We start from the raw sequence: 18,177 nt of genomic DNA on the forward strand, positions 1-18,177 counted from the left end.
CTTACACACACGCTTAATTTTAATCACGTGTAGTCCCATTGAAGTCAGTGGGGTTAGTCATTTTCTTAAACTGTGCATGATCTGAACCATATATAAACAAACACACACACACACACACACACACACACACTTTCATGGCTGACATTAATTTGACTTATTGCTGACTCTGCACTTGGGTGGGAGGAGAGAAGGAGAATGCTTATATCACCAAATATTTCCTTTCTCTTTGTTTTTAAGGCTACAACACTCGGATCCAAAGAGAGGCCACAAGATTTTAGAATATATTTGCTCTTGTATGTGGACAACAAGGAGACATGATTACAACTCTCTTGTAAAAACTAGATGGGAAAAATTTATAACACTTTGCCTAACTAAGTGTTCAAATAAATTATTTAGGAAAACACTAACTTTTATCAGTTACATGCCTGTGTCATGCATTAGTATTAAATAAGCAGTACCCAATTCCTTTAAAATGTGCATACAAACCACATGAAACCAGAGTATTTACCGTTCAGACATTTGCTATCTTTCTAAAACTCTGCACCGATTTGGTAGATAGAGTGGTTTGTCCACATGCTGGGGGTGTGAGATGGAACAGAAAGTGACTTCTGGACACTTCGCTGGAGATTTTAAATGTGGGCACTGCATTTTATTAACCCATATGCCACAAAAAAGCAACATTTTGTCTCCCATGCATTATATAAGGATACTGGAGGTATGAGGTATACCATAAGCAATATTAGCACTGCTAGAAATGAGCCAAAGCAGAGCAATTATACCATGCAAAGCATGCAGAGAGAAAGAGAGGAAAAAAAGTACTGAAGCACCAGAGGGATAGACGCATTTGTTAAAAGAGATTCTAAGCATACTAACCTGCTGGTTCTAATGAATTTTCTACTTTGTCGTTAACATCGAAAACACGATCATGAACACCTATAGTTTTCATACAGCTGTCTATAACAAAAATAGAGATAACAGCCAAATATGTTAGTGAGACACCCTTAAACTCCCCACTTTCCTTTTTTTTTTCTATCTTTTCTCTCTATTTTTTAAATATATATATATATCTCTTTATATTTTAAAGTCTGCGGCACTTGTCCAAATGCCAGTATAGTCGTCCATTTGTACAACAATTTAAGAAACAACAAGTTAGCAACTGCTAGGTAATAAAACAAAAAGCTTTATGAAGAATGATAAGAAAATATGATGAAAACTGAAACACAAATGTTGCTATACAGAACAAATACCACACAAGATTTAACAGTTAAAAAAAAACCGAAAAGGTTTATTGCTGTTTACCAGACCAAACAGTAAAGCATGCGCTATAAAGCCACCCTCTAAAGCTTGATCTAAAGAACTTACTTGCTGGCCGCACAAAGACTTTAAGCTTTAGACAGGACCTCCTTCCATTATCTGGGATTGCAGATGCTGTAAAAGAAGAGAAAGAGAGAAAAAATACAGTTATTCTTTATCTTAAAGGCAAATATCCCAGATCTTCTGAGGGGAATATACGTATTCCAGGCTCTGCCATACAAAGAAAGGAACAAAAAAGTCAAGTACCCGGGTACCCTGGCTATGCAAATGCATGAAGAGAATTGCAGGCCAGACTATGTTAAACAAACACCTGTCAGGAATGGTCTATTTATTATTTAGTCCTGCCTTGAGTGCATGGGACTAGACTAGAGACTTACTGAGGTCCTTCCAGTCCTACACTTCTATGACCCTATTTAAAAAAACGGGAGAAACAAAGCACAGGATATTTTTTAAAGTTTCAATTCCCCCACCACCCTCAACCCTTGTTCTCAATAACCTATTTAACATTAATTTGTACTCCAGGTGCTTATCTTGGAAAATGACACACTACAATATTTTTCCCAAACTCACAATTAAATGGATCCTTCTGAGTTTACCAAAGGAATAGCTAGTCTTGATATTGGTCTGTTTTAGGATTAGTGCCACAGAATGGGGACCAGACCAGCACAAAATGAAATGGTATGGGATGACTTTTAAAAAATAGTTATCAGAAGAAAATTAACATAACCTGACTTTACTAAGGTAACACAGTGCTTATGTTCCTAAAACTTGTTTGCCAGTGATACACAGGATCTACTCAAAACTTCACCCCCCATCCTATACAACTAAAATAAAATAGCCACCTCCTACTTGCCATTCAAATTATGTCATTATACAGGTAATACCCAAAGAGAAAAATATGAAATTAATAACACTAATAATACTAAACTTCATACTGTGCAAAAGGTAATTTGGGAAAGACAATGGTTAGTGTCTACTTGTTTCCCCATGACAAATGCAGCTCCACACATTTCTGTCATTTAAGGGACTGGTGTGTCCTTAAAATGCATGGTGAGTACTGTAAATTACACACCCACAAGAGGAGAATATAGATCCCTCAAGGTAAATTTTCTACTAGTTTGAAATGATCTTTGGCACCTGCATAAATGTTTGCACACCTGTATCTGTGCATGTAAACTGAGAGTCAAGTCACCTGCATTCAGCATGGAAATCTCCACTCATACAGGACATTCTTCATGTGGCACTTTTTTATGGCCACTAGTATCAGAGGTTGTAGCTGAAAGCATAGCCCATAGTGTTGCAAAGAATTTTTATTTCAATACACAGAATCCACCGTGAGTTAAAGAGCTATGCATTGGCTCATAGCAAGTGGTTCTGTGTTCCAGAAAATGACAACAATTGGGATTTGTCTTGGTTTACAAGAAGATTTTTTTTGGGGGGGGGAAGTGATTTTGTTCTCTGTCTCTCGCTACTGTCTCGTCTGTTTTTATTAACTGTGTCCTCCTCTGTGTGACAAATAACTAAAATGATTCACCCACACAGACACAAACTCACACACACTCTGTGAGGTAATCGTGTACTTGAAGCACTCTGAACTAACTTAAAATAACCTCTCCTCACTCCTAGATTCCTTGCTTCCTGGGCTGGCATCAGTGCGAAGAACCAACAAATTCACTATGCAAACAAAGGAAAGAAATTAAGCAGAACTGGTGCTCTGATTCTGTGCCCGTTGGCAAGTGCAAGAGAGATTGTCTTCTCTTAATCACAAGACAAAAATATAGAGAAGTGATGCTTTCCCTCTCTCTTGCACAATGACAAGCCGTTAAGAAGTGTTAACAGCTGGCTTTGCTGTAGGCTCTCACTAAATCAAACTCAGAAAAACTCCCTCTGCTGACATTTACAGTAACTGGTGTGTTATTTAGGGCACAATATTTGCACTCTGTGGTTACATCCAGGAAATTATGTCCTTCCTATGACCCCATGACTGTATACATGCAACTAGTTAATACTTTACTTAGACTACATACATAGTCATGGATTATTTATAGAAAAAAAGCTATATCTATTCCTATATTACTAATATAGATATGGTGATACCATTCTACATACAACCATTTCCACTGCTAGCCTAAGCAAAGACCAACACATACTTGATTCACCACTTACAGTTCTATCTTGTGTAGAAAATGATTTTAGAAATGATCTAGCAAGGTACATATACTTACTCAAAGACAGAATCTAGCCCTTACATTTTAAGTCTGGAAACTGTTATTCAGTTTCATAAACAAGATTGCATGGATAATTGTTATTTAATAGAGCAGTTTGCTGTGATTAAAGTAGTCCTGTGATAAATAGGATTAATATTTTATCTGGGAAAATAGAAAAGTGATGCTTTGAATACACCTCCAGTGTTGACTATAACCTGAAATGCCACAGCTAGAAGCAAAAACCTACAGAGACAATTATTATTTGATGGTCTGCGTTCTTTGGAAGAAAAAAAGGAGAATCCTATCTAGCCCTCCTTCATCAGAAAAACCTCATGAATGGTAACATGGATGTGGTAAACAATTTCCTATACCACCAGCTGATTGATATTTCCATGATAAAAGTATGACAACAATGTAACAGTTACATTAAATTCCCCCTCCTAGGAACAGATGCACGCTTTGATGATAGACGTGAGGTAAGAGCTTCCCTCCTCTCCCCCCCAAGGAGGTCATTTATTTTGTATGCTTACTGTAAAACAAATGCATAATACTCGTCATTCCCCATAATGTTTTATTACCTCAGGAGGAAAAACATTCAGTTGAGTTATTGTCCTGCTCTCACATCTACCTGAACTACCAAAAGTAAGGTGATTAAGGGACAATGTAATCTTTCTGGACTTCCTGAGAAATTAAGAATTGCCTGCCAAACTGGGCTACTGCAATCAATTTTTATTTCTTCCCTTCCTTCTTTCTTTTCATCTTAAAGAAAACAAAAACAAAAGAAACCCTCAAAATCCAATGACCAGTTAGTGTACACTTTAGATCCAGATGTATTACTCACAGGATGGACTTAAGGTGACTCCTATTATCTGTCCTCTTTGAACAAACTGCGGCAGACCTGCCAGTATCACTGCATTTTCCAAGACCTGTTTCCTTCTTCTTACTCTGAAATAGTTTGCCTGCTCATCTTATGAAACTCAATCCCAAAGATTTTTAGTATCTATCTTAATCCTTTCATTAGGGCACAGAGTCTGGGCTGAGATGGTAACATGACTGGCTGCCTCTGGATCCTCTCTTTCTGAATGGTGAATATTAGGCACCACACAGACTTTGTCTTGACTAGGAAACTGTCAGAGTTTTTAGGTTGAGTTTAGTTAACACTTGCTAGCTAATGTGACCTAAACGTAACCTGTTTCCCAATGCAAATGCATGGTACCACCCTGAAGTTCAATGTAACTAGTCAAGTTGTTGCATAGGCTCCCATCCTGCTGTTTAAAAGTAGCTTTATTGAGAGTTTTTAGCTTCACATAACCCTCAGTCCTCAGAGTAGCAGCCGTATTAGTCTGTAAAAGAACAGGAGTATTTGTGGCACCTTAGAGACTAACAAATTTATTTGAGCATAAACTTTCGTGGGCTACAGCCCACTTCTTCGGATGCATAGAATGGAACATATAGTGAGGAGATATATCTACACATACAGAGAGCATGAAAAGGTGGGAGTTGTCTTACCAGTCCTCAGGGTGACTTAGAAGTAGGCACTGCGAATCACAGCTTTAAAGAAACACGGATAGTGTGACCAAAGTCTACAGCTGAAGAGGAGAAGATGCACAACACATACTGCTGAGATTAAAGTCTAAATACGCGCTTCGTAAATCCTTACAAAGAAAACTGCTAATCAGATTTTATGATAACTTTCATGGGTAAGGCAGGAGGAATAGTATTTCAGCTAGAACCCCAATGAATTTAAAATTTCAGAATGCCTCAATACACCCAAGAAGTTAATCTCTGAAGTTCCAGATGGGAAGCTCAAGGCACTGGTAATCAGGATTAACCCTGTTGCACCAGGATTACTATATTTGGAAGGATCTACTGTTTGACTTCCACACCTAATTGAGGAGAATAGGACAGCCATAGTCCTCAAAGTGCTACTGGACTGACCACTGCCTGGTCTTTGTATATTTTCCTGGCCATTTTTCCTTTCCAAGGGAAGGTGGAAAAACAGGAGGTAGACCAGGGCAAACTTCAAGGAAACTCTTGTGCTTACTCCTGGATGATCGTGAAATAAGCAGAATCTGTGAACTCTGCAAAAGGAGAGAGTGAACTGGCCCCTTTATAGAAGAAACCTATTTCAGTTGGAATCTATAGCATATCTTCAGGAAAAGATGTCATTTGCCTGTTGCTAGAACTATTGAAATTAGATGTGTTGCTACACAAAGTCTTGTGTCTGGACAGAACCTGGGGAAATACCATTCTTTTTGGAATGGAATCTGTCCTAAGCAATGCCCCCCATTCCACATGGCAAAATTCCCAGGGTGGGAAATGAAGAAAACTGTATTGCACAAGGAAAAGAATCCCTTGGGAAAGGATCTCTGACAAAGAGCAGAAGAAGTTGTATCTTCTCCTCTCCATGTAGGGTGAGAAAATGGAGAGAGTTTAGTCACTTCAGTAAATGTCAGCAAGAAGAGTTCTGATAGAAAAAATAAAATAAAAAGGAGGAACTCTGCATTGTTACCACCTCCTGTGATTTTATTACAACTCACACAATATTTGGTGTTTATCTCAAGTGGCTACATGATAATCTGTTTTCACTGAAAAAAATAATGTTTTACCTGTCATGGTTGCAGAGAAAAGCTTGAAAATGAGAAGCAAGTGTATCCTAAAGGCCCCAAATTCAGAAGGCACATAAAAAGAGCCAATAAGTTAGTTACTTGTTTTCTTAATTTCTGGATTTCTAAAATAATTTCCTTTTGGGGGTGGGGCGCTGACTCTTGATTTTGAATGCTTGAGGCTGACAATGCTAACTTTATCTCCTTTCAGCTACACTAGACAGAAATATCCATGGCAGTAGATCCAACATGGGACATGAAATTACAGCCCAGAATGACAGAATGGGTGGGAAAACCTCTCTTGTGTGTATCATTTTGGATGCCATTTTTTATGGCTTATAAGTAAAATTAAGGGAATGAGAAAAGATTCCACGCCTTCAGCATCTAGAATCAAGCCACAATATACAGCACACATTTCCTGTTTGCTAGCCATACCTGCTTTTTCACCCCCAAAACAATGAAATGTTAGTCTGTTAGTTCCTTTGACAATGACTGAAATCATTGTCTCTGAAGAAAACAGTTAAAACTACCTATGTGTGAATCTACATATGTAAATACACATGTACACACACACACACACACACACTCCTACCCCTTTGTGTTCATACTGCCTTAAATAGAAAAAAAACAACTTCCATTCCCCAACTGAGAAATTCAATCAGATCATACATTACACAATGGATACAATTTAGTGGATACAATCATGTAACAGATATAATACCACAGCTTACATCCTAGTTGACCAACGTAATCTTATCAGAGTTATTTTAGACCTGCAGTAAAGTCACAAAACGACAACAAATAGGAACAGACACCAAAACATTTATTCTAATAGATTTGTGGTTGAATTAGTACATTAAGCTCCCCAAATGCCCCATGTGAATTGCAGCAAGTCAGAGAACGGTTTTAATTAAAAGCAAAGGGAAAAGTTTTAAGAAAACAGGATTTTGATACTTTAAAAATAACTCATAGTTACTGCCATAAGCTAAACGTATAGCAAGAGCTGGGGCTAAGCTAACTCCTTTCTTTAGACAAATAGCAGCACTTTAGCGGTTTCTGTTTCTAATTGAGCTGTACACTATTTACAACCATTTAGAAGTTTCTCTACAATTCTACCACCCAAAAGTATCTATGGACATTCATGTGTAATCAACAGTATCTACCGCTTCCCTCACAGTTCATCACTGGCTGTCTAATTATAACATTGCAACTTTTAGAAAAATGCAAGTAAGGGAACACCCTGATGTAAAAAAAATTCATGACTGCAGTTTAAATCTGTATGTTGCATTACAAATATATTTAATATTCAATGCACAATCCACCATGGGCCCTATTAGGCAGGCAGAGCAAAAGGATACTGAAACTGTTCAGTACACAAGTGGAGTCTCATATTTCAGTTACTTTCTTTTCAGAACAGGAGGACAGTGACACAGAAGTATTCCTTATTTAAATAGAACGACACTCCTCCAACAGTCTTCACAACCCTGTCATACCACGCTGAGGAGGCACTAGGAACAACAAGATCTCTTACTACTCTGTAAGCTTCTATTACAAATTCATTTAGAATATTCCTTTAAGGTAGATAATTATAAGCTGCTGTTTATGAAACACTGCCAGAGACAAGTCTATTTGTTCTCACTACATTGTTTAAAAACTGTTATTTCATCTCTTTTCCCCTGTATCTGAACACTTGTGTTTTGATAATATGGTCTACCTGGACTATCTTGTTGTAGTGCAAACTTCTGTATAGTTCAATTTAGAATTCCACAGCCCAGTTCATTATGGACATCAGAAGAATAACTGCATATATGTGAAGTAAACCACAGAAACTGAACAGTGCGTCTGACCCATGAATACCTACCGGAAATATCATATCAACCAAGAGGTCTCTCCTTGCTGAGAGACAGAAATCTAAACCTTGAAATGTCTTGTAATTTTAAATAGAAAAGCTGTCCACAAGGCAGATGTAGCCACCCAGGCATCACTACGCCCAGTCAAAAGGGTTGTTACCAGCATCTTTTGTAATCACCTTTAAAAGTACCAAGAGAGAACATGCAGCAATTATGAAGAACATGGTAAATATGAAACTCAAGGTTAGGCAATCTTTCTGCTCTCTTAGTACTGTAACTTATAGATAATCTCTTTGGGGGAAAAGTATGTGTAGCTATGATTTTCCTTTAGCCCTTTCAGGCACAATACCACTCCCATTAGTCAAAACCAATATCCACATAACCCTATATAACCCTCAAATCTTAATTCCCACAGCTAGGATCATTTAGTTTCCAATACCCTGTATCACTCTGAGAGCTTTGGCAAGTTTTATTTTTTAAGAATAGTCATCTGCTTTCTTCTTTGTAAAGAAATAAGTATGTGTGGGAGCATTAAAAATGCAGTTTTCCATTATGTTTGCCACAGGCTATATTTCTCAATTTGTGCAAGTCTAAAGAAAAGATAGCCTATTAGTTGTCAGCAGAGCTGAGCCTTTCCCCTGTAGGCTTGCATGTGATTTACCATACAACACAAATATATGTAAATTAGCCAGGTAAATGCAGAATTAGACATTAATATTCCTCTCACAATGCACATTGAAAAAAGTTTCAAATTTGCATAAACAGTACTACTGAAATAGTCTGCTGGAATTTAATGAATCAGTAAACCACCACTTTATGTGTGTGTGCGTGTAGAGTGGGGGCTACGTTGTAAAAAGAAGTGATTAAAATAACTAAAACAAGAGACTACTTAAAAGAATTTACAGATTTTTCTTTTTCAGGATAAACTTTACAATCTATAAGAAGAAACAGCTATGTTCTCTTCCTAGGGAAATCTGAGCCTCTACCAATCTGTGAGTTGATTCTTTTAAAAATATTTATGCAGATATGCTCTTTGACTCCATTTTCAATGCAAAAGTTAAATGCCAAGTTCTGCGGTGGTCATATAAATCTGATTGCTCTGCTCATGGAAACTTAAAGTTTTGTCCATTTAATGCTTGCTCATTCTTGGTACCTGATTTATCAAGCATGTATCCTGAGTAAATTGCTTTGCTGCATAGCTATGGTGACTAAACTTACTAGCACATTTGATCTCACTTAGCCTACCGTATTTCCACATTAATCATCGGTAGGATCAGGTCACATACAAAAAAGTATAGCACATGCTGCGGACTCTGAAGTTTCAAAGCATCAGACAGGAGGATTCCATTTGCTTTAACTTTGCTGGGGGAAGTCAAAAAACATGTCATGATGCCTTTGGGTCTTAGAAGAATCAGTGAGAAGGGGGAAAAAAAAGATAAAAGAACTTCTCATATAGCTTATAGATTGGTATGAGACGAGGTACTGTGGGTACTAACTATTGTTTTTGCTGGAGGGAGGGGTTCTTTTAATACAAAATATCAGAGGGTACCAAATCTAAACAGTGGATCAGATTCTGTCACACCCTGGATAGCCATTTATACCTGTGCAAAGTGCAAAATCCAACTAAAAGCGTAATTCTCCACTCACTTACATAGGTGGTAGCAATTTGCATTCACTTTTCACAAATATAAGTGACTACACACAGTACAAAGGAATGGAGAGAAAGGATCATTAAACTACATGTGCAAAATGGCACAGTGGATGTAAAATGCTACTATTTAGATTTTTATACCCAGTTTGCACTCACTTTGCATTGGTGTAAGGGAGTAAATTATCAGGCTGTACATTATAAATGGCTATTTTCCCCCTTATGTACTAAAAATAGTCTTGTAAATGGAAATGGCTTGCCAAACGTATGCAAGAATGAATTCTATTTTAGAGAGAGTTCTTGGAAGAAAGTAAAGGCATTTACTGTTTGTGCATTAACACTTATTGGTGAACCAACTGTCCTATTTCCACTGCTTGGTCAGCAAGGATATAATTTACCTTGCAGGCTCTAATCCACTGCATCTTACAGATCTGGCTGAAAGCTGCATGGATGAAATTAGGTTTCATATAAAAAGTCAAAGTCAAACTATCTATTGTAAGGGATGTAAACTGTGGGGCTTTCCACTGTAATTAGACCATTAGCCCAATATCTTCTCTATTAGGAATTTAGTGTGGTCTAGTCCTAGATTTCACACAAGAAGGCCTCTGATTGGCTCTACAGGGTGATTTAATACCACGGCTTCTCTATTGTTAGATAACTGCCCTGCCAGTGTACTTCAGTCAGAGTTGGTTTTTTTGTTTTATTTTATTGCAGGACAACTTAAAAGCACCCAATAGCCCAATCCTTCAAGTTGCAGAGCACCTCCTGAAGTCAGTGGGAGCTGAGGGCTTTCAGAAGGCACTCAGCATCAAACAGGATCGGATTATATTGCAACCTCCCTATTTCCTGCCCCAAGACACAGAGTTCACTTGAGGAGGGAAGATGCAAAATCATCCCAATTGACCACAGTCTGTTGCCGTAAGACCTCCTTCAATAGAACAATAAACTGCAAACATATCATCTATGAAAATAACCCTATTTGGACTGTTCTCCCAGACCCAACCTTGGCTACAACAGCCCAGTTCAGCTGTGCTTTACAAGGTCTTCTTCACAAAAGCAAGAGCTCTTTTGTCTGTTTGCAGACTGTGGTGAGGTCTTATTGCAGACAATGGATGCAACTCACTGCTTTACTTTGCCAGAGAAGCACATGCTAACCTGAATTTTACCAGTGAATCTACCTTGTCTGGACAGTACTTCCGCTCATTAAAAATAAAACCCAGTTAGGATTTAGACATACCACATTCTGGACATGCTTACAAACTGTACATAGGCTCCTGTAAAAGATACCAAGGCCTGGTATAGAAGACGACGAGGCCATATGGATGTTTCTATAAGAAATACACACAGGCAATTCACACAAACATTGGGTTCCCCCTTCATAAACAGACACGAGCTACATTATGTGTCACAAAACAAGGACCAGCATTTCAACACTGGCACACTTTTTTATTTCATGATACAAGCACTAGTGTTAACTAGAATGAAATGAAAGCCACAAATCTCATTACTGTTTCTGACAGTATTAACAGAAACAAAGTTATTGTACAACATTTAGACTGTATTACAGTAAATTGCTAATAAAACAAGTTAATACTTTCAAACAGCACTAGAGAAAATATATCCCCCCTTCTCCTTTTCATAAGCACTTTCATATTTTGCTTTTCCCTTGGTATCACTAGAAGTAACTTGTTTTTCTCCAAGCGGGCTATCCATTTGGCTAATTTCCATTTCTAAGGAGTAGGCATAAGTACATTCTTTGAAGAGATATTATAGTCTTGTTACTAACGACCATCTCTTTTTAATCTTTGCAGATGTATGCTCACCAGCATGGAATGTGTGGGTACTGTATCATATTATTGTACCTCATATACAGAAATGGCCTTCACATTACCCATGTCTAGCATTACCAATACTGACACTATAATTCAGCTGAGAAGGGCATGTTCATGGCTCATAGCTAGCTTTAAAATATTTCAGAAAAAACTTTCTAGCATACTATGCCATGCTTGTAAATTTTGCTAGTTTATAAAAATAAACATTATACATTTTGTACCAAGTATGTGACAAGTGCTTTGATTCTAGATAAAGATACAGTATTATTTCTGCTGATTCATGCAACTAGGTGAGTGTTATTAGCTACAAAACCCAACATTTAAGTTCCTATCTAGGGGAGAAAAGAACCAGTCAGGGACAGAGGATCCCGCTGGGAGAAGCCATAGGAAAAAGGGAAACTCAGGAGAAAACTTAGCCTAAGGTTTATATTTGGTTGTTACTTAAATTAAGAATTAAGGCAGACCCTGGGAATGGGGTGAGTTTTTAACTCTAATGTGTGTGCACAAATGCACTGTGCTGAGAGAATACCATTGCTCACAAAGTAAGTGATTTCCATAAGTGAAAGTCTAAGAGTAGTTCAGTAGATTTCATCCAAAATAATGCTTTTTTGCATAAAGATTACTTAACCAGCCTCACACAAGAAGTTCCAAGGGTTTGCAGGATCAAGCCCTAAAATTAGGTTGAAATGCAAAAGATAAATATATACTTGTCTAAAATCATTGATAGGTTCTCTCTTACCCCCAATCTCTGTCACTGAAAACAAGGAACAGAGACTGTCTGTTTGTTCTGTGTTTCTAGTACCCAGTACAATGGGGTTGTGGTCCATGACTGGTGCTCCTATGTGCTACTGCAATATAAATAATCAATTAAATAAATCAATAATACCCCTCAGCAGCCAAATTCCCAGTTTGCTATTCACTCCTGGGGAGGGCCAGCTGAGCCTTTAATCTAAATTTAATCTGTATTCAGCCCTTCATTCTATTCACCAGATGAGCCAGGGGCTTTGCTTCCATTCCGTGTCAAGGATTCTCCCCCATTCCCAACTCCTTTAGCCAACTTGTCTTCCCTTCCTTGAAAACTAACTATCTAAATACACATCTAAGGGCTAGTCTACACTGGCAACGTTAAAGCGCTGCTGCGGCAGCAGTTTAACGTGGCTTGTGTCTTCGCAGCAGAGCTCTCCCAGCGCTCTAAAAAAACCACCTCCACAAGGGGCGTGGCTGGGAGCGTGGCTCCCAGTGCAGGTGCACTGTTTACACTGGCACTTTACAGAGCTGAAACTTGCTGCGCTCTGGGGTGTGTTTTTTCATCCCCACCCACCCCCCGAGTGAGAAAGTTGCAGCGCTTTAAAGTGCCAGTGTAGACAAACCCTAACTCCTAACTAATTCCTGTGAAATTCAGCAAGTGTAACATTCTTTGGCACCTTCTTTCTGGCAGCATTCCAGGCTACCTACAAGTCATGCTGGATATTTAAGGAAAAAGCCAATCTGCATGGGTGTTAATTATACTACTGCAGTCTCTTCAAGAATTGCTGTACCACAGTAGTCTCAGTCATACAGTTTAACCCAAAAAGAGGCCGTGGATTGTCACAACTACAATTGTGAGAGAGTTTGGAATGCCTACACTATAGCAAGGCTCTCTCATGTGAAACAAAGAATTTTCCTCGGTGCTAAGTTTTTAGTAACATGCACCCTGGAATACTCATCCCTCTTCAAAATGACTGGTCTTAGCATAACTCAAAGTTAGATACATTTGTGTGCACTCCACTCAAAAGCATGGGTGACTTTGCCAATCATTTCTTAAAGGCAATGGAAAACACTGATCACACTCTTGAGAGATACAACTTACTCTGACATTTGTCTTTTTATCAGATCCAAGATAAGGGCTGTAATGCTACCATAATGAAGAAATACTCCTGTTTTCTGAGCCATTATCTCCCCAGAAAAGCCCTTCTTTGATACTTTGTTGTGGAAGTGGGCCAACCTCTAACAACCTCCCTTTTTAGCAGACTCTGATTCTATTATCCCACTCCCCAAACTCCAACCTCAGTAAAGGAATCCCCCAATCCCTAGATAGCACTGTTTGGGCCTATCTGTTAAGTCTGTTTGTAGTAGCCTTGTAATTAGAGTTTTTACACAGTCCAGGTAGTCCTCCCATGTCTGGTTGATGATTGCTATATTAACTATACAGGAGACTACAAAAATCACTTAGCCTTGACAATACTTTATTGACCATTCTTTAAACTTTGACTGATGCATTTTTCACTTCAAAGGAGAGCACAAAAAAAATCTGTCCATGGAATTAATCTTTATCTATGTATCTTATACAGCACCCATGATCTATGTATCTTATACAGCACACTTGATGTGTGGTCTTTTTAGTTTCCTTGGACAAAAGATCAAAGTCTTATCAGGAGACCCCAAACTTATCTATTCAGATTCAGGATCCCTACCTTCATATTCAGTGGTAATGAAAATCCTCTAGGGGGACCAATTTTAATATCTGGCAACAGTAGATGTTATACAAGTTGACCTATATAAATTGTATGCCCAATAATATGGTTCTGTTGGCTGCAGGGTGAGGCATACCAGGAAAATTCCAAGCAGATTTAGGGTTCTGTTCTTCCCATGTAAGTGAGTGGATCAACCTCTAACTATGTTAATCATGCGGGGAGAGCTGTTTCAGATGGTTGTGCTTTCATCAGCTGTTGCAGCACATACTTAGAACTCCAAACTCTCGAGCTGGCCAATGGATTTTAAAATATTTTGTTTTAAAAATCAATTGATGTGTAATTTTAAAATACTGTCTGATTTGGGTTCTTAAACATTGTATTTAATTTTTAAAGCTTTCCATACTTAAAGTTCACCTTCAAGGGGTCACTGTATAATCTGTGCTCTCGCCAAGAAGGAGAATTTGCTGTACACTCCCACATTTTTGGAAAGTTTTTCTCTGTTTTTCCCTTTGCGAAATGTCCTGAGGAGCCAAAAATATTTTGTCTTGGGCCAAACTGAATATTTTTTTCTGTACACCCATAAGGTGTGTAGTCAAAGCTGGCTTTGGATCATCTTAATTATAAGACCCAGCAAGGAACTTATGAACACATTTTGCATACCTCAGATTTGCAGTTCACAAAGTCAGGGATCTAAAGCGGTAATATTTATACCAGTTTTCATTTCTGTCTTTAGTATTAAGATCATATGAAAGGGGACCCCCAGTCTGTAAACTGTGACTCCTCTTTTTGTTTCAGAAATAACCACATGCTGAACTTCTCTGCAGCAAGACTGCTACATAGAGAATACAGGGGATTTATTCTAAATATGTCAGAAAAGGGTTTGTGCTAAAACTGAGCTGTAGGAAAAATAGCAGGTCTGAAGTGCTATCAGTGCTCACTGCTTTCTGCAGACTTGAAGTGACCACGTTCAGATCCTTTCATTCTGTGGTGAAAAGATCATTACCATGCTACTCCAGGGAAGTCAGCCCTCCTGTAAGTGAGCTCCTTTGTTATGAATATGGAACAGATGGAGCCAAATCTATCTGCTCCATAGGAACAAAAACACTTACAACCTAGCTCTCTCTATTAAAGACTGTACTTAGCTCCTTTATACCACTGGCTTTCTGTGCACTGCTGGGAGGTTTTGACTTTATAGAAAAAGGCACTTCATAAAAGCAATAGTTCTTACTCTTAAACCAAAGTGGCCTAAGAACTGCAGAAGATGAATGCAGAGTTCAACCCGCATGGCTCTTTGGAGATATGCAAATATTCAATTACTACTTTTTTCAAAGCTAGAAAAAGGATTTTTTTTAAAGGAGGAGAAATATCCATAAGTTGTATAGACTTTGTACCAACAGTAGTAAAACATGTGGGTGATAATATGATACTCACATTAATAAAGATTGAATCTATGTTCTTGCAAGAAGGAACAGGCATTTCATTTGTGTACGTCTGTATGTATCAAGATGACAGTCCTGCACAGAAATCTATGTCAGACTCAAAAAAATATATAGAAGAGAAAAATGTAAATAGGTACCTATCATGAAAACAAAGACCTAATGTACTGATTCACTTCCAAGTACTGCAATTTGCAGTGCCTATCTGTAGAAATTACACTCAGTATTGCACCAATTAATGTTATAAATTGAAAATATGCATATACTGTAGCTGAAACCAATAGATGTGCTTATTGACTGTTCATCTACTGTGCTCATTTGCAGTGGAGCGAGTACATGCAGAATATCTACCAACGTATTTTAAAATGTGCATTTCTATATGTACACATATACAACTACACAGACACACACTGTACATGTCTATTTCTCACAAACGCCCAAGCAATAAAAAACAGTGGCCTCCTTTACTCACTACATTTATTAGGTTGATCCATTTACCGTCTGGCTGCCTTTTCAGAGGTAATGGAAAAAGGATTTCTGTGGCAGGATGCTTTGATTCTGACTAAATCAAGTCTTCAGGCAAATTTCCCCCTGCCAGCGAAGGCACAGCTTGCCTGAAGTCGTAACCTTTGCTGGCGGAAGGGAACTGGCCTTGAAACAGATCACGAAGCAGATGTTTTATGCCAAATCAGAGTCTAGGGATACAAGGGCTACCGCAAATAAAACTCTTGTTCTATCTGTTCAATCATTTCAATTCCCTGCAGTGTGAAATATGAACTCGCCAACAAATGGCAAGTGTGCTATGCAGCACAGCAGGGAGAGTGAGTGCCACAGCTGTGCCAAGGACCAGAAAACATCAGAAATTCCCAACATTTTCATTGGGTCTCCTTCACAGTCTGGACTCGAGCAATGACACACTGCAGTAGCCATCTCTATGGATGGTGATGGGATTTATAAAGGCAAGCTTCATTCATCTGAGTGGTAGTAAACATTTAGAAAAAATTATGGACTTGTATCCGTCTACTCTAGGACTGCATTTATTAGTAGCCAATGAGAGGTACTGCAAATACAAAGACAAAAAATAACGTTGCCCATCCTCTAAAGAGGCTGAAAATAACATACCTACCTATTAAATTGCAAAGAATCACACCAGCTTAGTTTCATGGATATGTAGTGTCATATGAAAACACCATCAAGAAAATAAAGAAAAAGTACATATTAGTAGTGCAGTGCATCTGTGGTAGACTGGCTTGGCAGACAGGATGGGGCACAATGCCTGCTTTTATCACCTGACAAGAAACATGGAATAATACTTGCAGTGATGGAACAGCAGGACAATCTGATGCTCCCACTCCTCCCACCATTATTTTTTGCCATCTACTAGATTGTTTTTTATCTCACTGAAGCATTAGCTAACTGGAGCCACAAAACTGCTTTTTAAGAGAACTGTTCAAAATACTATTTAAATGTAGGTAAAACTCATATTTTGAAGTCAATTTCAGTTCACTGGGCTCAAATGGCACACTGGGCTAGATTGAAAAAACACAGGCATGTCATTTTAGCAGATCTGCATGACACATCCATGGAATTTCTATTTACATCAATCATATACTAACCCTTTTATAGATTTCTAAACTTGCTGTTGAACCTATGTACAACGAGGAAAACAAATATAGTGATGCTATCATTATGCACAGCATCTCTGGACTAAACTTGGCTCTTACACTGGGGCAGGGTTTGGTCTAGAGATGCTAAGCTAAGGATAACTCACTATTGTATTTGCTCTTCTTTTTACAAGTATGTTCAACAGCAAGTCAGCTATGATATTTGCAAGACACAGAGCCACATTTTCAAAACAACTCCAGGACAAACTTTAGCACCCACAATTTGGGCCTAATTTTCAGAAGATCGCTGCACTCAATGTGAATTTTGGACATCTGTAGTTCTTTGGATACCTAAATCAGAGCTACATACTTCTGAAAAATCGGGTTCTAACTGTGGGTACTGAGAACATTTGAAAATCTGGCCCATAATGAAAGGGCCATCTACTTTACCAAGCATTTGAGAAGGGGAAGTGGGGGAGCTTGAAGAAGCATGTGGGCCTGAGATGGGATTATTTTGATAGGTAGATAGATTAATAGACTGTAATAGTCTATTTTTTGTTTTTGTTTTCTTTTTTTTCCAATCTAAGAAAAAATGAATATGCTCTACAGGCTTGATCCAACACTCACTGAAGTCAATGTGAGTTGCACCTACTTATACCAGGGCTGAATTTAGCCATCTTCGTTAATACTAGTTTTAGTAAACCAGTCACTAAAAAGGTTTCAGATCACATCATGTTCATAATTAAATACACATACAAGATTTCTGTACATTCATCTACCCAAATCTTCATACAGAAGCCCAAACTGGACTTTCTTGTACAGTTATATACAATACCCTGTTCCTCTGTTAAGAATGGAAAACAATTACATATATCTAATTATGTTTGCTCTCACAGGATATTGCCTTCTGTTCCTTTTAAGAGCCCTTCTTCTACTTCACACTACTGGAGTCACTTTACAAGCTAAAACAAGTTTAAAAGCATTTCAATTGTAATGTATTCATTTTATGAAAGCTTTCATTGCTGAATTTTATGTTTGAACTTACATGAAAATATCTGTTGCTTCACACACTTTTAATTCGGGGGGCAAGGGGTGGAATTTCCAGAAGTTGGGCAGGTGTGCATCTGGTTTGGAAATATCATATCCTACACTTGGACAATTTATGGTTGGGAATGGCACACAACCTTGTGGAAATCTATGCCCCTGTATTAAAATGCAATTTAACTC

At 38.2% G+C, this 18,177-nt stretch overlaps 1 protein-coding gene across 1 annotated transcript in view; it reads right to left on the reverse strand.

Moving 5' to 3' along the window:
- Nucleotides 1–18,177, reverse strand: part of EFNA5 (ephrin A5) — a 267,244-nt gene that overhangs the window by 10,994 nt on the left and 238,073 nt on the right. The window contains exons 4-5 of the mRNA XM_045022104.1: nt 1,363–1,428; nt 874–954 (exon numbers count right to left, since the gene is read on the reverse strand). Coding sequence (XP_044878039.1) covers nt 874–954; nt 1,363–1,428 — 147 coding nt within the window. The remainder of the gene's footprint in view (nt 1–873; nt 955–1,362; nt 1,429–18,177) is intronic.

The sequence above is a fragment of the Mauremys mutica genome, chromosome 6 (assembly GCF_020497125.1).
Source record: "Mauremys mutica isolate MM-2020 ecotype Southern chromosome 6, ASM2049712v1, whole genome shotgun sequence".
Classification (NCBI taxonomy): Eukaryota; Metazoa; Chordata; order Testudines; family Geoemydidae; genus Mauremys; species Mauremys mutica.